The 19,736-nt window shown below is 42.4% G+C and overlaps 1 protein-coding gene across 2 annotated transcripts in view; it reads left to right on the top strand.

Annotated features, from left to right (window-relative positions):
* Nucleotides 1-19,736, top strand: part of sh3gl1b (SH3-domain GRB2-like 1b) — a 127,967-nt gene that overhangs the window by 74,278 nt on the left and 33,953 nt on the right. For both annotated transcript variants that reach the window (XM_067968111.1, XM_067968112.1), the window contains exons 3-5: nt 8,655-8,727; nt 16,806-16,949; nt 18,592-18,725. In XM_067968111.1, coding sequence (XP_067824212.1) covers nt 8,655-8,727; nt 16,806-16,949; nt 18,592-18,725 — 351 coding nt within the window. The remainder of the gene's footprint in view (nt 1-8,654; nt 8,728-16,805; nt 16,950-18,591; nt 18,726-19,736) is intronic.

The raw sequence follows: 19,736 nt of genomic DNA, 5'->3' as shown, positions 1-19,736 counted from the left end.
TCGGAGGCTTCCTCCTTCGTCAGGTGAATGTCAGGAAATCCTTGAACCTTTTGCATTTATATTCAGAGAACAATACCTGGTGATTAATGATAATCATTCCAACTGCCCGTTTTCAAGGCAATCAAAGTGTTCAGACAGAGAGGTGTTACCTACAGGACCACCGAATATACAAACGGCCAGAACACAAAACAGAGAGAGAGAGGGAGAAACATCCGAAAGGAAGAGAAAGACTGAAAATGACCCGTTGAATTAAAAACAGATAACTTTTATTCGCTGGTGGGGTTACGTGTAGCGCGACATGAACCCAAGATCACGGTTGAGGCCGTCCTCATGGGTGCGGAACTTGGCTATCAATTTCTGCTCGACGATTTTGCGTTGTCGTGTGTCTCAAAGGCCTCCTTGGAGTAAGCTTACCTGAAGATCGGTGGCTGAATGTCCTTGACTGCTGAAGTGTTCCCCGACTGGGAGGGAACCCTCCTGTCTGGCGATTGTTGCGTGGTGTCTGTTCATCCGTTGTCGCAGTGTCTGCATTGTCTCGCCAATGTACCATGCTCCGGGGCATCCTTTCTTGCAACGTATGAGGTAGACAATGTTGGCCGAGTCAAAGGAGTATGAACCATGTACCTGGTGGGTGGTGTCCTCTCGTGTGATGGTGGTATCTGTGTCAATGATCTGGCATGTCTTGCGGAGGTTACCGTGGCAGGGTTGTGTCGTGTCGTGGACGCTGTTCTCCTGAAAGCTGGGTAATTTGCTGCGAACGATGGTCTGTTTGAGGTTGGGTGGCTGTTTGAAGGCGTGGGGATGGCCTTCGCAAGGTGTTCGTTGTCATCGATGACATGTTGAAGGCTGCGGAGAACATGGCGTAGTTTCTCTGCTCCAGGGAAGTACTGGACGACGAAGGGTACTCTGTTGGTTGCGTCCTGTGTTAGTCTTCTGAGGAGGTCTATGCGATTTTTCGCTGTGGCCCGTCGGAACTGTCGATCGACGAGTCGAGCGTCATATCCCGTTCTTACGAGGGCGTCTTTCAGCGTCTGTAGGTGTCCATCGCGTTCCTCCTCGTCTGAGCAGATCCTGTGTGTTCGCAGGGCCTGTCCATAGGGGGTGGCCTCTTTGACGTGGTTAGGGTGGAAGCTGGAAAAGTGGAGCATCGTGAGGTTGTCCGTGGGCTTGCGGTAGAGTGAGGTGCTGAGGTGCCCGTCTTTGATGGAGATTCGTGTGTCCAAGAAAGAAACTGATTCTGAGGAGTAGTCCATGGTGAGCTTGATGGTGGGATGGAACTTGTTGATGTTATCGTGTAGTCTCTTCAGTGATTCTTCGCCGTGGGTCCATAGAAAGAAAATGTCGTCGATGTATCTGGTGTATAGCGTTGGTTGGAGGTCCTGTGCAGTGAAGAAGTCCTGCTCGAACTTGTGCCTGAAAATGTTGGCGTATTGGGGTGCGAATTTGGTCCCCATGGCTGTTCCGTGTGTTTGGGTAAAGAACTGGTTATCGAAGGTGAAGACATTGTGATCCAGGATGAAGCGGATGAGTTGTAGGATGGCGTCTGGAGATTGGCAGTTGTTGGTGTTGACTGTTGATGCTGTTGCAGCGATGCCGTCATCGTGGGGGATACTGGTGTAGAGTGCCGAGACGTCCATCGTGGTGAGAAGTGTTCTTGGTTCAACTGGTCCGTGGGTACTGAGTTTTTGTAGGAAGTCTGTAGTGTCGCGACAGAAGCTGGGGGTTCCCTGTACGATGGGTTTCAGGTTGCCCTCGATGTATCCAGAGAGGTTCTCACACAGGGTTCCGTTGCCTGATACGATAGGACGTCCGGGTGTGTTGGCTTTGTGTATCTTTGGGAGGCAGTAGAAGTCTCCCACGCGGGGAGTACGTGGGATGAGAGCGCGTAGGATGCTTTGAAGGTCTGGATCGAAGGTCTTGATCAGTTTGTTGAGCTGGTGGGTGTGTTCTTTGGTCGGATCTGCGGGTAACCGTCTGTAGTGTTCCTGGTTGTCCAGTTGTCGGTATGCTTCTTTGCAATAGTCCGTTCTGTTCTGTATGACGATGGCTCCTCCTTTGTCCGCTGGTTTGATGACGATGTTGCGGTTGGTCTTGAGAGCGTTGATGGCGTTGCGTTGTGCTCGGGTGACATTCTGGACTGTCTTGTGAGTGCGGCTGATGAATCTGGCATTGACTCATTTCCTGACAGCTTGAGCATACATGTCAAGCTGAGGGCAGCGACCCTCCGGAGGAGTCCAGTTTGACTCTTTCTTCTTGGGTTGATGTACCGCAGATCCCTCTGTCTGCTGTTCCGGATCGTTGATTGTCTCATTGGGTTCGCTGCTGAAATCTTGGGATTTGTGGAAGAATTCCCGGAGCCTCATTCTCCTGATGAATTCCTCTGTGTCCGCCGCGAGACCGATGGGGTCCCTTTTGGTAGTGGGGCAGAAATTGAGCCCTCGGCTGAGAACTTCGATTTCGTCTGGTTGAAGGGTGTGGTCGGACAAATTGACGATAGACTTCCCTGTGGTTGCAACTGCAAAGGCATGGATGAGGGTTTCTGCAGCAAACAGGTTGACCCGTTCATTAGATGAGTATACAAAGTGTTTACATGCTAATCTTCCTACAGTGTAGTTTCAGTGCCGCCTTAGACCTCTCTCTCTGGAGGAAAAACCCATTCAAAACACTTAACCGGCACCTAAACATAATTAACATCCCTCACTATCTTTATCTTTAGTCTTCCTCCATCTGGGATGCCCCATCGCCACACCATGATGAAAGAATTTAAAAGGACGGACCTTCATTTGTCCCTCCTCCAACACTGTTGTCTTCTCTTGATCCTAAAGATTCAAATTTTGCAGATGACACGAAACTCGGAAATGTAGTAAACACTGTGGAGCATAGTGATAAGCTTCAAGAGGACATACAGACTGGTGAAATGGGCAGACACATGGCAAATGAATTTTAACGCAGAGAAGTGTGAAGTGATACATTTTGATAGGAAGAATGAGGAGAGGCAATACAAACTAAATGGTACAACTCTAAAGGGGGTGCAGGAAAAGACAGACCAGGGGGTGCACATACACAAATCTTTGAAGGTGGCAGGACAAGTTGAGAAGGCTGTTTTTTAAAAAAAAGCACATGGGATTGTTGGCTTTATTAATAGGCATCGAGTACAAAAGCAAAGAAGTTATGCTAAACCTTTATAAAATACTGCTTAGGTCTCAGCTGAAGTATTGTGTTCAATTCTGGGCAGCACACTTTAGGAAGGATGTCAAGGCCTTAGAGGGTCCAGAAGAGATTTACTAGAATGGTGTTAGGGGTGAGGGTCTTCAGTTATGTGGAGAAGCTGGGGTTGTTCTCCTTTTGAACAGAGAAGGATAAGGGTATATTTGATAGGGGTGTTCAAAATCATGAAGGGTTTTGATAGAGTCAATAAGGAGAAATTGTTTCCAGTGGCAGAAGGATCAGTAACCAGAGGACACAGATTTAAGGTGATCATCAAAAGAGCCAGAGGCGACATGAGGAAACATTTTTTACACAGCAAGTTGTAATCTGGAATGCACTACCTGAAAGGCTGGTGGAAGCAGATTCAATAGTAACTTTCAAAAGGGAATTGGATAAATACTTGAAGGGAAAAAAAATTACAGGGCTATGGGTAAAGAGCAGGGGAATGGTACTAATTGGATAGCTCTTTCAAAGAGCCGGCACAGGCATGATGGGCTGAATGGCCTCCTCCTGTGCTGTACCTACCATGATACAAAAGTATCCTTAAATTTCCCCTTCCCACAAGGTCCTCCCTCTTTGCTACAAACTAAAGATTTTGAAAATCCTAGCTTAGTGTCACCAAATCCCTTAATTTATCTCATCATCTACTTTTTTCAACCTTTATTATTTTGCACTGCGGGCGCTGGCCCTTTGTTTAGGTATCTCAAAAGGGTGCATCTCTGCCTAGAGGGGAATTATTTTCCCCTCCCAGAGAGAACTGACACAACTATGCTCCAGAAAGGGTTTATCTTTGATCAGTGCAAAAAAGATGGAACATACGGTCCTCTTATTTCCCCCACAGCCTAGTTTTTCTACAATTTGATTTCACACTGGACTATCTGGTTCTTGCTTAGGTGTTCTAGAATTTTTTTTCTCAGACTGGATGACAGAAGACTTTTTAGAACAAGTCTGTTTTTTTTACTTCTCACCTTTCTGATGTAGAGGCATCAGTTTGTAAGGATCCCAAATAGTTTTTATTATCAGCAGAGCAAATACTGGGAATTAGGAGCATAGGAACAGGAGTAGGCCATTCAGACCCTAGTGCCTGCTCTGCCATTTGATAAGATCATGGCTGATCTGTGATCTAGCTCCATATACCTGCCTTTGGCCCATATCCCTTAATACCTTTAGTTGCCAAAAAGCTATCTATCTCAGATTTAAATTTAGCAATTGAGCTAGTATCAATTGCCGTTTGCGGAAGAGAGTTCCAAACTTCTAACACCCTTTGTGTGTAGAAATGTTTTCTATTCTCACTCCTGAAAGGTCTGGCTCTAATTTTTAGACTGTGCCCTCTACTCCTAGAATCCCCAACCAGCGGAAATAGCTTCTCTCTATCCACCCTATCTGTTCCCCTTAATATCTTAAACTTTGATCAGATCACCTCTTAACCTTCTAAACTCTTGAGAATACAACCCCAATTTATGTAATCTCTCTTCGTAACTTAACCATTGAAGTCCAGGTATCATTCTAGTAAACCTACGCTGCACTCCCTCCAAGGCCAATATGTCCTTCTGAAGGTGCGGTGCCCAGAACTGCTCTCAGTACTCCAGGTGCAGTCTAACCAGGGTTTTGTATAGCTGCAGCATAACTTCTGCCCCCTTGTACTCTAGTCCTATAAAGGCCAGCATTCCATTAGCCTTATTGATTATTTTCTGTACCTGTTTTACACAGCAAGTTGTAATCTGGAATGCACTACCTGAAAGGGTGGTGGAAGCTGTGACACTTCAATGATCTATGTACCTGAACCCCTAAGTCCCTTTGGACGTCCACTGTTTTTAACTTTTTACCATTTAGAAAATACTCTGTTCTATCCTTTTTTGATCCAAAGTGGATGACCTCACATTTGTCTACACTGAATTCCATTTGCCCATTCACCTAATCTATCAATATCGCTTTGTAATTTTATGTTTTCATCTACACTGCTTACAATGCCATCAATCTTTGTGTCATCGGCAAACTTAGATATGAGACTTTCTATGCCTTCATCTAAGTCATGAATAGATATTGTGAATAATTGAGGCCCCAAGACGGATCCCTGTGGGACTCCACTAGTCACATCCTGCCAATGTGAGCACTTACCCATTATCCCTACTCTCTGTCGCCTTTCGCTCAGCTAATTTCCTAACCAAGTCCGTACTTTTTCTTCGATTCCATGGGCTTCTATCTTAGCTAACAGTCTCTTATGTGGGACCTTATCAAATGCCTTCTGGAAGTCCATATAAATAACATCCATTGACATTCCCCTGTCCACTACTACACATTCACCTGACGAAGGAGAAAACCTCTGAAAGCTTGTGATTTTCAAATAAAACAGTTGGACTATAACCTGGTGTTGTAAGATTCCTAACATTTGTCAACCCCAGTCCATCACCGGCATCTCCACATCATCACTACTTTAGTCACCTCTTCAAAAAATTCCATCAGGTTTGTCAGGCACGTCCTACCTTTCACAAATCTATTCTGGCTCTCTCTGATTAACTGAAAATTCTCAGTGTTCAGTCACCCTATCTTTAATTATAGACTCCAGCATTTTCCCCATGTCATGATCCAGTCTTGGGCCAAAAAGTGACAATTTACCAAAGCCCAGCTGCTTCACTTAAAATGCACTTGGTTTCTGCAATTGGTTCAACATTGCATGTGCACTAAGTAAGTTTTTAATCAAACCTGAGGATGTGAAGTTTGTGATGCAAAGGAAAGACAGATGGAGTGAACTGGTGAGAACAAGTAGAACAGGTTTCACGGTGAAAAGAATTGCCTTTCTTGCTATCTACTGGATGTTAAAAAGCAAAACACTTGATTCCTTACGGAGAAGTGTCTAGCCAAGTACGGCTAGCTTAAGTATGCATACAGAAGAATACTGCATTTAACCCATACATTCATCTTGGACAGAATAGCCTGTAACAAATGGTCTTTTTAATACCAGGTTGTTAAATAATGATTGTTCTCATTACTTACTCCAGATGTTTCAAATATCCCTTCTAAATATGAATGATCCTAACTTTTAATGTGCAACAGTTGTGAAACAACAATGCTTTAACACAATGAGAAACTAATACAACACTCACAAGCTCACTTGCCAGCTACCATTGCACATGACCATAAACCATTATTTCACTGAGCTTTTTTTCCCCTAGTCTCTTCCCTCTACTCCTGAAGGCACAGAATTTTCCTGGGGTATGGTTCTGTAGTAACTGCAGCTTTTCAACACCTTGCCCAAGTGGTCATTCTTCATGTGAGTCTGGCCATTGTGTTGGTGGGCAATTTCTGGCGCTTTCACTTGAAGCAATAATTTAATTTAGAGTGGGAGGAGGCTCGTGTGGAGTACAAACACCGGCATGGACCAGTTAGGCCAAATGGACTGTTTCTGTACTGTAGATTCTGTGTAATTTCCTATGTAAATCACCTGCAAAACTGGTCTCGCCATCATCACCAGATCTGGCTGTACCACATGTAGTACTAACAGGCCTCACTCTCCTTTGCCAAAACCACCCACTACTCGAAGATCATCATGGAGAGCAAAGATATCCCCTGACTTCTGCTCTCCACTACTAACTGTCTCCTTATCCCTCTCTCCTATCCCTTGCACCCTCCAGCAACAAGTGTGAGGAGCTCATGGACTTCTAAGTGACCAAGATGAAGACCATTTGTTCAGCTGACTCTTTTGTATCCCCCTTTCCCCTGCCCACAAGCCAAATTCTCCCACCAGGCCCACCCCTGTTCTATCGCTGAACCTGCATCTCTCTCTGCTTTCTCTCCAGTCTCCCTTCATGCCCAACTCTGAACTCATCTCGTCCATGAGACCCACCTCTTGCTCCCTTGACCCCATTCCCACGAAACTGCTGACCACCTAACATCTCTTCCTGGCCCCCATATTGGCTGACATTGTAAATGGTTTCCTCTCCTCGCATACTGTCCCCCTCTCTAATCAACACCCACCACCCCCCCCTTCCAAAAAAACAACCCTTGTCCCCTCTACCCTTGCAAACTACTGGCCCATCTCCAACCTTCTGCCCTTTCCCAAGTCCTTGAATGTGTTCTTGCCTCCAAAATCCATGCCTATCTTTCCCACGATTCCGTTTGAGTATGTCCAATCAGGTTTCTACCTCTCCATCACAAAGAATGCCTATTTCACTTCCATAACATCAACTGACACCCATACATGTGCACTTTCCAGCAGGGGTCGGTACATAGTGATTGGGGTTAAAAAACTAAACTGATTTCCCAAATCCTCTCCCTAACCTCGGGGTGCAAAGGCTAACTGTAGCATCTCGGATGCTACACCGGCTGATATCAAAAAACTGACCACAGACCAGGGGTGGAACTTGAGATCTTCTAGCCTGCATGACTTATTGCGGCACTGCACTTACACACTGATACAGATTCATGAATCTCAGTAAATCTGTCCTTTCTATTTAATTGTACCTTTTTTCCTCCAATCAAATAGATTTCAACCCCTTTGTTTGCCGTTCCCAAACCAAGTTTACAATTCCACTCGGTACTTCCTTGTTCCGGGTACTTGTTCGTTCTTTTATTTTTGTACGTGGGATACCCATTTGGTGAATTGTACACCTGTAGAGTAGCACTGTGCGATGGGATGGTGAACTCTGGGCTCACTGTATTTATAGTTCCCCCACAGCGCGTTCCTGATCTGTTGTACAGAGACTAGTTGTTTCCCCGCAGAAAGGCAGGAGATCTGTCTGGAACACTGTTGGGTACTTCCCAACTGACTGTTCCACAGCAGCACTAGCAGGCGACCAGCGAAGCTGGTGGATGTGACATGGCTCAAGGGAACTGAATTGCAAATGAGAAGATTGCTGGAAATTAGCTGCTCTTCTATGCAGTGGCACCTTCAGACCTATCGCTGTACCCTCCAGCCCCATTTCTTATCCTTTCAAACTCCATTCAAACAGTTCATTTTGGGGGGGTGGTGGGGAAAGACCTAGTGCACAGAAGTTAACACAAGACTTTAGCCAAATGCCACAATACTTGGTATAAAACAAGGACTTGAGGTAAGTCGTTGAATGTAGAAGTTGATCCCATATATGACGGTGCCAGATAACTTTGACGCTGTTCAACTCAGAAATGTGTGGTAATTGGTTTAGATAGGGCTTCAAGATTGTCTCATCAGTTCTGTGTAAAACTCTTCATTGTTTGCTACCCTCGCACAAATAAGAATTAAGAAACACTTTTCTTCATAGCTCTGTAGACTAAGTGAGGCATTAGGCGAGTGAGCTGTGTGGAAGTCTTTTTGCACATGTGCATGAAGTCAATTACATGGGTGAACTGAATGATGTGCATGTTCCAATTTACAGTTCAGTGACATTCGTATGATTCTTCTGTTGTGGCTTCTTGACGCTGTAACACTTAGTGCAATAGTTATTGGTAACCCTTCTGTTGCTTGGTTTTAGAAAGTGGATCTTACCAGTAAAGCTGTCGCCGATGTCCTAACAAAAACTACGGAATACTTGCAGCCAAATCCAGGTAAGACTTCCTGAAATGTTGAGCTGTAAATGGTGTATAGACCTAAATTAATCAGGCACTTCTAGTGTTTATCTTTTCAGTGTTTCCTTATTTGCTTTTCAAAATGCTATTTTAAAAAAAAATGTTTTGGGGCAGGGTGTAACACCAACACCTGGAGCATTGGGAGTGAAGTCAATCCCTCCATTGCTGATTTCCTATCTCATCCACGGTACTGTGGAATGGTACGGAACAGAGTTTGAGTGCTTCCCCACAAAGAGATTAAATGCCTGAGAGGGGGGATCCCCAGGCTATATTTGTGCACACATTTGCAGAAACTTCTCTTCCTACTAAGCTGTAAATACATCATGCTACATGTTCTTCCTCCTCCCTGCATTGTTGTTGTGTTGAAATCAAAAGTCTTAGAACTATCCTGTACTCTAACTCCTCCTTTCTCGGGACCTCATAACTGTGGACTTCTTGTCTCCCTCAGCCTTGTCTTGTGTCTGCATGTTTTTAAAACCCAAACATGATACCTAACCACTACATTTTGATTTACCTTGTCTTCTCTTTTACTCTTTTCAGCCTTGGTGTCCTGCACTAGGGACTTTAGCCATTCACATAACTTATTGATCATTATTACACTTAAGTCCCTGTGATGTTCAGTGAGAGGGACCACCAATGGGCACTTCATGGAACAATGTACTGCAATGCTGTTTAGGAATGTTGAAGTGAATTTAGTCTTTTTTTATAGAGACTAGATTAAACTAGATAGTGAAGGCTGTGTTATAGTAAATGCTGACTGTGCTTTTCTGGCTACACTCACTCATCATAATTGTCCTTTTCACTGCAATTTCTTATGTCTTTAAGGAAAATATTTTAGTGGTACAGCCTCAAAAAAATGTTTTAAATGATCAATACCTATAATAACTGTAGGAATTCAAGTAACCGCTTGCAGCTGTCAATAGGCTACATACATTCTGGAGTGTCTGGGTTGTTTACCAGTCACATCATTTTACTCGGTTACAATTGCGGCTCCTTCAGATTCCCCGTGCTGTTAATATAATTGTGCAGAAGAAAGACGCAGTCTGAGGACAGTTGAAGTTATGTTTGATCTTGTTTTAGTCTTCCACAGTTTGTTTGAAGGTGCTCCTGGCTGTTACAATATATAGTTAACAAGGAACCAGTATGAACACCAAGCCACTAATAGTTTACTACGGGCCAGATTTTGCTGTCAAATTAACGGTGAGGCTAATGACACTCACCGCTATTTATGCGCAAATGGTACAGCAACTTCAGGCGAGGGGCAGATGCGCAGTTAAACATGAATATCCAAAAGTTGCGCTTCTCGGCCGTTATCTTCTCAAAAATGGCATCTCATTGTGCCTCACCATCGAATGCCATGAAGTTACTGTATTTGGGTGGTAGATACAAAACCAGCTCACCACAGTTAAGTCTTGTCATTTCAAGTGTGAGTACCATTTTGACGATATGATAATTGTTAATTACTGCCAGTCAACCCCTCTGGCACTGAAAATTAACTATTACAAGGTGGCATCTCATTCCTTCAGATATTAATTGTTGGAGATTTTAAGAGTTAATTTTTTAAAAAATTTTTGCCGTTTCTTTTTTCTCTCACTCTTAATCCAGTCGTTCTTTCCCTCATTTCTGTTTCTGTACCTGATTTGACATGTAATTTACAATGGATAAATTCAACTTCCTTCTCAGTCTTTGTGCTGTTTATTTCTCAATCCATCAATCTGGTTGGTTAAGGAGATACCCTGTTGGTTGTCCTGTTCACTCAGATCCGAGTTGCCCTCTTTCCCTCCGTGTAGACGCCTGTTAGATGCCATGCTACAGCAAATTCTAGCAGTACATGTATGCCAGCCCGCTAAACTCTCAAAATCCGACACGCCCCATAAAAACTGTAAAAACACCATACTTTGAATTAAGGCCTGTGACTAGGGCCACTGCTACGGCAACTGAATAAGTTAAATTCCTTTTTATTAAATTGGACTTCAGGATTTTTATTACTGTTTTGGAACCCTATTCAGCAATTCAGTTTTGATTTCTGTGGGGAAAAAAAAATCCTGAAAAGCACCCAAGCTGCTTCAGAGTATAATCAAGAGGGGGAAAGAAAGTTCACGTTCTTTAGAAATGACTTTCAAAGGTGGCAAATTATTGTAACTAGTTTATCTGTAGCAATAACTTCTAACTATCTGCTTATTTCTCCAAACTGCAATGCAAGAAATAGCTAAAAACACCTGGACTTGTTTCTGTGGTCATTATATTTTACCTTAATGACTGCTGGGACCTTTCTCTGTTAGTGCAGCAGGAACACCATTTCTGAAGTCACAATTTCTTTGCTAAGTATGCTCTCTGACTATCTTGTGTGAATAACTATTTTGAATTAGGGAAGAACATTCCTTCAAAGTGAGGTCTAAAACCTTCCTGGACACTAACCCTCATTTGCAAATTTAAGGTGAGATTAAAGAAAAAATGGATTGTCTTTCACTTACCTGCTACGAAATATAACCCAGTACTTTCACCTACAAGCATGTGGAGCTCCTTGCAATGTACAATAAAATTCTATCCTTCTGGGATGACTCAGCTCCAAGCAGTAAAAAGGCAAATTTTGGTGAACAAAAGTGGGCATGCAGGTAAGGCTGCTCAAAAGTTGTCTGTTCTGGCAATTGGCATCTAAGCTACGATGCTTAGCAGTACAGCTTTCATGAGTGCACTTCTGTTGTAAGACAGCTACAGCTACCGTTATCAGCTGTCTGTTTTGTCACTCCTTCTGTAGATGTTATAATGGTCATAATTCCTCTCCTGTTCTCTCAAGCTCCAAATGAATCATCCTACACACTTTGTCCTCAATGTGCTGGTCTTTCAGAAGGCCTCTATACCTCAAAAAGGATATTGAAGCACTGGAGTAAATGCAGAAACGATTTACGAAGGTGTTATCAAAATTGAGAGGATTCAACTATCAGGAAAGATTGAGCAGAGTGGGGCTCTTTTTTTCTGGAAAAGAGAAGACTAAGGCGAGACCTGATGAGAACTCAACTGTGGTATTACTAAGGTTTTATATAGATTCCCACTACATCTTGTCGTTTAGTCCATATCTCTTGCCATAACACCCAGTATTCCATTAGCTTTCTTTATGGCCTTATCCACTGCTGCTTTTAATGTCATGAACCCAAATCCCTCTGCTGTTCCACATCCCCCATTCAAAATATTTTTTTTAACAAAATCTACCATCCCACATTTACTGACATTGAGCTCCATCTGCCACTTTTTTGCGCATTTCACCATCTTATCAATATCCTCTTGCAGCTTCCATTTGGTCCTCAGAATTATTTACCACGCCTCCTATTTTAGTATCATCTGCAAATTTGAATACCACTCCCCCTGGCTCTATATTCAAATTATTGATGTACATCAGGTGGGAACAGGATCGCACACAGCTATAATGCCTGAAACAGATGAATAGCCTGCTGACACGCACTATCTGGGCTTGCATATGAAAAATATGGAGGTAAACATGCCTGTCAAACTGTATTTCAAGAGTCAACACCTTCAGGAAAGGAGAGGGGAAAAAATTGGTGAATATCGGTGTATTGTCCATTTTGGGGAACTTAAATCATCTTTTTGAATTGTATATTCTCCTTTATCACAAGCTAAAGACATGATGTTGGGTGAAAATTGTCAAGTAAATATACTTCGCATTTGAGCGGGAGTAACTTTGTTAATTGAGAAAGAGCCACTTGTATAAATTGAGACACATTATCCAGGGGCCTTTTGCTAAACCATATAATTGAAAAGTGAACAGCAGGATATTTGGAGCTATTTTCACAACTACAGACCTGTGTAGATTCAACTAAATGACAGTTAATTAGCAATAATAGAGAGTGAGGAATCACCCATTTTGTGCCACATCTACTCGTTTTAGTTGAGGCTTACTGCTTGAGCGACTTAACATATTGTTCAGCACTCGAGAGCTTCTGCAACTGATTGTGCTGCTGTCTGTGTGGATGCCAAAAATGGAAGTTGCTCCATTCTCAGCACTGACATAATGAACAAATTTAACCTGCCCAAAAAAAGTTTAAGGATAATTTTAAATCATTCCTTGGTCTCTGTGTTAATTGATTTCTAGTTGGTGCAGCAATGGGAGTTCTACAAATTACCTCTGGGCTGGGAAGGAGAAAATCAGTCAGTATTCCTGTTCCTGATCACTATCCAGTTAATCCTGCTGGAAAATGCATGTGTGGACAGAATTAGGCTCAACTGTGATGTCCCATGGGTGAGTAGCCTGCTGACACTTGCTGTCTAGCCTTGCACATAAAAAAATAACTACTTCGTAAGAATGGTACTTCAGGACAGCTGGGTTCCATAGAACTGTACCCTAGCATGAATTGGCACCTTCAAGAGGAGGGGGAGGAAGAAAATTGGATTGTTTCTCAAAATAATAATTGCTGTAATTACTTTGGTTGCAATAGAGCTCTCAACTTGTGGACTTAAGGCCATAAAACATGAACAAAGCCACAACTGCATTATGTACAGTCCTGCCCGCACCTTGTACAAATATTGCTCCCTTGAGCTGCACTCTGTGTTCTTTGTCACTTAGTCAAAGATTGAACTGTGGAGTAGCTGGTTTCCTCATTGTAAAAAGTAACCAGATTGAGAATATTAGAAACAAAATATTGGCCTTATTCAGTATCAAAATTGTTAATAAAGCATTGTTCTTCTACCCTGAAGCCTTGCATTATGATTTATAACTGCATTTATTGAATATTGTCAGCAAATGAGAAACAGGTTTATGTTCTCAAAGGGCTAAGGAGGAAATGCAGAACTCTGAGGATTCAGTGCTGAATTTCCTTTTCAGATTTTAGAATAAATTTCCTCATGGATCATCTGTAAAATTTTCAGTGCATTCCTGAAGCTCAATATTGTACAGAATACAAAAAATCTTGAAAATTGGAAAGCCTTTCAGATGTGACAAAATTATAAATGGAGTTTTATTCTGCAAAAAACAACACAATTTTGTCTGCATTTTGTCTCCAGGGGCGTTCAAATTCTTGGCTAACAATATACTGGTTTCCTGGTTTCTTCCCTTACCGTGTCTGTTGGCCATTCTCCCCATGTGGTTACTCCTCTACCCACCCCCTCCCCCTTCTCCAGTCAAATAAAAATCCTGGCTAAAGAAATAGTGCCTACCGAAAGAAACTGAATTTTTCTGCCAATGTTTAATCAATACTTTTGCTGAGCCCGCTTAAAACGGAGGACAAAAAATTACACAGTGTAAATGTGGTTACCATGCTGCAGGGGTTTGCTGCATTACAGGAAAAAACTTCTGATTGTTCAAATCCTGTGCTGTTATGGTCAGATGTACCTTGTGGTTTTCTCCCCTTCTCACCTGAAGATGCTGACTCTTACTGTTTATGGTTCTCCAGGGGCTGACAGCCTCCCAGTGCCTCATTGAAGTGGTTGTTGTGTGAGCCTAAATATTGAATGTTGACAGGCTGTTCAACCATGGAATGCAGTACAGCCAAGTCCAATCCTGTTCTTGCCTCATGCTGCCAAAGACCTACTTCTCCAACAGGGATTACTGGATAATAATCAAGAGCAGGAAATCCAGCTACTGAAAACAGCTAATTCAGCACAAACTGGGGATCAACCCTGGGACTTTCTGCTTTGTACGATGGTGCTACACTAGGGTGGTGTATTTACTCAATAGGCCATCAGTGAATTTAGTTTAAAACAAGATAAACACCGAACTCCCAATGGGATGCATATGTTGGTCGATGCTGATAGCCATTTCTGGCTTGTTGTGTACATTGGGGAGGTAGCATTGTAAAGCCTGGTCTTGGCGACTTACAGTACATCTATGGTAGGATTTATAGTACCATGTATACTGAATAGAACTTTTATCTAACACTTCAAAATCAGTACACTATCTGTTTTGCTTTAATGCTCCTAGAACTAAAAGCCCTCAGCTTCAAAATTTGATTCCTTTCTTTCATAAAACCTATACAACAACAAAATTCTAGGACATGAGACAGTAAATGTATCCCATAGTGACTATATACACATAGGGGCTTAAATTTAATATTGTGCCCGTTTTATGGGCCTAAATCGCGTGCAACGATGACCAATTTACCAGTGCAGAGGCCTGATCGGAACGGGAGTTCAGGCTGCTGCTAAGTTAGTTGGGGCCTTTTTTTAAGGCAGCCCTGGCAGCAGCCTGAAATGAGCACAGGCCTCATTTCAATATTGGAATGAGGCTCCTGTGCTCATTTCAGACACAGATCCTAAATTCTTTTGCCCATCACAAGGTCCAACTGGCACTTCCAGCCTTGAGCAGCCTAACCAGCACATAAGCGGCCCAAGAACTTGGAACAATTTTAGTATTTTGTAGAGTTGCAAGGAGCAGGGGTCTGGGTCTACAAAACAACTGCAGGCCGCTTTCTAAGCAAGTTGACCTACCGATGTGGGGAAGCGTAGTGTGTTCATTAGTTTGTATTATGCAATGACAAGTTGTACTGATTGAACTAAATGAATCTTATCATAACTATTGCTCTGACTGTTCACTCACTGCAATAAAGTAGCTGAGCAATTTGTATCTGGGCTCATCTCAAGTTTTTGCTCAGTCTACCTTGGGGAGATTGAGCTTATATATGAATGACACTAATAACCAGTTCAGATCATAAGGGGGATACTGTTGTTTCCCCCCCACCCCGGGTTACAGTTTTGAATATTTAGATATTGCGAAGTAAGGTCATACCCCTAACCGCAATACCCTCATACCATTTATGGGAGTGACTAACTGTTGTCTTAGATAGTCTGTCTGGTACAAGACCCTAAGCTTGTAACAGACCTGCTCCAGCAAAGAAGAAATCAGACTGGGTTCCTGTTTCTAATTACTATCCAGACAAGAACATTTGAAAAAGTGAAATCCTGTGTTCCTGTTGGCTTTACATCATTTAGCGATGTTGTCACTGGAATTATTTATTGTATTTGTTCCAATATTGTTTAGGGAAATTTGCACAAGCCAGTTTGCTTTATTGTTATCCAATATATTTATTATCTGTTAAAAGAAAAATTTGCAGGTTCATGGGGAAAGAGCAGGGGAGTGGGTCTAATTGGATAGCTCTTTCAAAGAGCTGGCGCGGGCACAATGGCCTGAATGGCCTCCTTCTGTGCTATTTGATTCTATAATACTCTTGCTACCCTTTTATATTGGTGTCAGTGTGCCGCTACTTCCCAAAGTGTGGGTCTCATGCAGCCAACTGCAAACTCAATGTAAACCTGACAGATTTTCTAAATACAGCTGCTGGAAAGACTCACTTTATTATGAGATCTTGCTGGTAGCTGGATTTAGCAAATCTGGCATGTTTACATTGGGGTTGCTGCCAGATGAGTGAGACCTGTGCTTTGGGAACCAGCGGTGCAAATAGCCATCTGACACCAATATAAAAAGGGCTACAATTCATCTCAAAGTGCTCCCAGCACTACCAGGGACAGGCTTGTAATTACTCGTACCTCAAGTTAAACAGCTGAACATCTTTGGGCAGACGGTCATAAAAAAAAACCCGGTGCATTTAGCTTTTGGTTATTGCTGGCTCTGCAAGACCTGCGAGTACAGTCAGCAGCACCCAAAGGATAAAAGCAGCTTCAGTGGGTTCATTACCTTTCTTGTGTGGAACTCTTAATTCATGATTTCAAATTGTACCTACCACCAGTGTCAAAACCTGTAATTCACCAGAGTATACAGCTCAAAATGCTCTCTCCTGACGCACCCAAATTTGGAAGGTTAGAGTGCATAATTGTATTGCTAGGTTTTTCAGCTCAAGTGAGCATAGTACGAAAATTCAGACGCTAACATTGCCCTTCATGGAAATCCTAGGGGCAACATTGCGTTTCATGAAGATATGAAGTTATACTGTCTTTTTAAAATTTTTATTCCATGTTTCTTGCATTGTTTATGTGAGGACTTGTGTTTGTAAGTTGTCAGACTTTCCGCTGGATGAAATTGCCTGGTATTGTAGTTTGAATCCTTTAAGTCCTTTTGATTGCCAAAGTTAACCCATTACATCTTTACACAGCATCCAGAGCTAAACTAACAATGCTGAACACAGTGTCGAAAATTCGCGGACAGGTGAAAAACCCAGGCTACCCTCAACCAGAAGGGCTTCTTGGAGAATCTATGATAAAATTTGGGAAGGATCTGGGTGAAGAATCAAACTTTGGTAAGTGAAGTATTTTGGTTAGTGATAATTTTATCAGTAGGAACCAGACTTTGAAGGTCAGAGGTAGGCCAGGGCTTTTGGGACCAAAACCGTCAAAATTGGATTTTTTTTTTTTGTTGCTTCATCACTTGTAAATCATGTTTTTTGTTATTAAGAGACCTGGGCAGATGCACTCATTGTATAGTGTTGTATTAGTACATTACTGCACAGAGTAGATCGGCAGTGGTTTGCATTGTATATCACAGAATAAATTCTTGGTCTCAGCTAGGGGAGGGGAGAGGGATAAGTGTTGGGTGGAAATGAGAGGTTCTCCCACAGGACTGGAGGGTTAATGGGAAGGAGAGTTAGTTGAGGCTGCCCACAGTCACCTTGCTTGGTTTGCTCCTCTATCCTCATCCAAAGGGACATGGACCTTAAAGAAGGAGAGCAGAAAAAAACCGAATGAGATAATGAGCCACTTGATTTAAGAACTGGCACGGCAGTGGCACTTCATTTAAGAACTGGCACATTAGAGTCCTAGCTTGTTGTGCCTCAGAATTGTTCACAAAAGGTTAGTTCTAGCGATTCCCCCACACGTTGTTAACCAGCTCTGACCCCTGTCTGGATGTACTGTGAAGGCTGGATGCTTCCCCACAAGGAAGTAATCTGAGTTACTCACTCTAACATTTTTCCTTGATACTATTTCAGAATGGTGCTGCGTGACGCCTAGTGGCAATTTGCAGGTTGCCATCTTGGCTAGGTGTATGGGGAAACTGAATAAAAGGGTAAGAAGAGAAAACTGCATTCAAAAGAACAATCACTTTTTTAAAAAAAAGACGTAATTTCGCTTTAATATACAGGGAAACTTACTTTTCCTAGTATGAGGTACACGGCAGGAAAAAAGAACAATGGTTTCGGATGGAAGCTTCCAGAAGCAATGGTAGTTCAGAGTCCATTTTATTGAGTAATTTAACAGTAAGCTTTTTTTCTTCCTAAATGGATTTTTGGTTTTATTTTTGTGTTAGGAGTTGTAGTCTACTGTGAGCTCAGAGGTTCTCTTGAAAAGTACTTAGATTCTCTTGCTGGCACCTCTGTACAGTCCAGAGAATGCACTTTCAATTTTATACTACACAATTTTTTTGTCCTTGTACATTTATGTTGCTGAAATGGCAGAGCTAATTATCAATAACTGCGGTTTTGTAAGCTGTACTGGTGGCTCAATTACTGAAAGCACTGACCAGAAATGTCTCAAGCTAAATTCCTCAGTTGTGCTGCATTAACTAGCTTTAGTTGGTAGCGTCAGGAGTGTTAAATTGACAACACCCCTCCACGAGGGACGGAAAAAGTCAGCCAGGCCTCCCACTCCTCGTTACTAGCCAGTGACCCTGATGGTAAGTGTGCTTATGTGGTTGTCAAATAGGACAGGACTGAGCTTGGCTGTGATGCCTCTCACAGTTGAACTCATTGTTCAAGGTCACACGTGAAGAATACACTGTGAGATGTTAGAGGGCAAGCAGTTCCCCAGCGTGAGTCATCCCCATCAGGAGAGGAGGAAGAACATTTAGGCACAGGGGTGGAACTGCTTTTGTCGTCCACTAAAGTAACGATCCTTTCAGTTTTATGTACCTCATTTGATTCTTGTATTTAAATTTTCTGATTTAAGGAGGGGCTCTCATTGATGTTGGTGAATCGATGAAGCGGATGGCAGAGGTTAAAGACTCCCTGGATATTGAAGTCAAACAGAACTTTATTGACCCATTACAAAGTCTATGTGATAAAGATTTCAAAGAAATTCAGGTAAAAGGTCATCTATAGGTACACACATTGCATTAGTGATTCTCCAGCCATACTGTCATCTTCTCTTCCCTCATCCCCAAAAGAAACACTACTTAAATGTATTTTGGAATGATTATTTTGTCTGTTGGGCTTCAATGGTTTGTTATACAATGAAGCTTCACTGTCACATGACTACCTTTTCCCTGGACCCTCTAAATGGTCCTCTTCATGCCCATTATGGCATTGGGGGGGGCGAGGGGGGATTAATGCAGCTGTTCCTATAAGCAGATCTTGTCCCCTAGGATCTGGAATCCACACCTTTTTGATGCTCTTCCTACAGAGGTGCACATCATAGAGGCTAACCACATCGCCAAATTCTCTTCAAAATGGTTGATATCACATAGCCCAGAGCTTTATGGATTAAAGCCAATAACTATTTACAAAAAACAACAACTTGAAGTGTAAAAAAACCTGCTAAAGGTACAATATATGTATAACACAAACATTGAGAATGTTCTAATTGGATTAATTGCCCTTACTAAGCACATCTTCTGATTTAGCTTGAACATGTCTGTCCATTTCACCAATATGGTTCTTGATCTTGAAAATTCCATCTATCTCCATTTGAACACCAACGTCTTATGGAAGAGTAATTTACAAATCTCTTCAGCTTTTGGAAGCACTCTTTTGCTGCCTCAACATTCGTAGGTGCCAAAACCAACACTTCTCGGTAGCTCCCAGATAGTTTGTTTCCTTTATTGAATCAAACAATGTCTCACGCAGTTTTTTAATCAACATAAGGCACAATTATATTTCAGTAGCACAGATTTTGTGCAACCGTTCTCAAGCCAAATGTAAATTGCCAAGGCTCTCCTCTCTAGAACCAGCGGCTTGGAAGCCATGTTTTTAGCAACTTCCTTCATATTTACATTTGGCTTGCATGCAGCTGTGTGAGGTCAATGCTTGGGAAGTGAATAGAACTTGATCAATACAAAAGTGGAGATATACCTTATATCTGAATTGCATTCGCAT

Source organism: Heptranchias perlo, chromosome 29 (genome assembly GCF_035084215.1).
Source record: "Heptranchias perlo isolate sHepPer1 chromosome 29, sHepPer1.hap1, whole genome shotgun sequence".
Classification (NCBI taxonomy): Eukaryota; Metazoa; Chordata; class Chondrichthyes; order Hexanchiformes; family Hexanchidae; genus Heptranchias; species Heptranchias perlo.
This window is presented reverse-complemented; position numbering and strand designations above follow the sequence as displayed.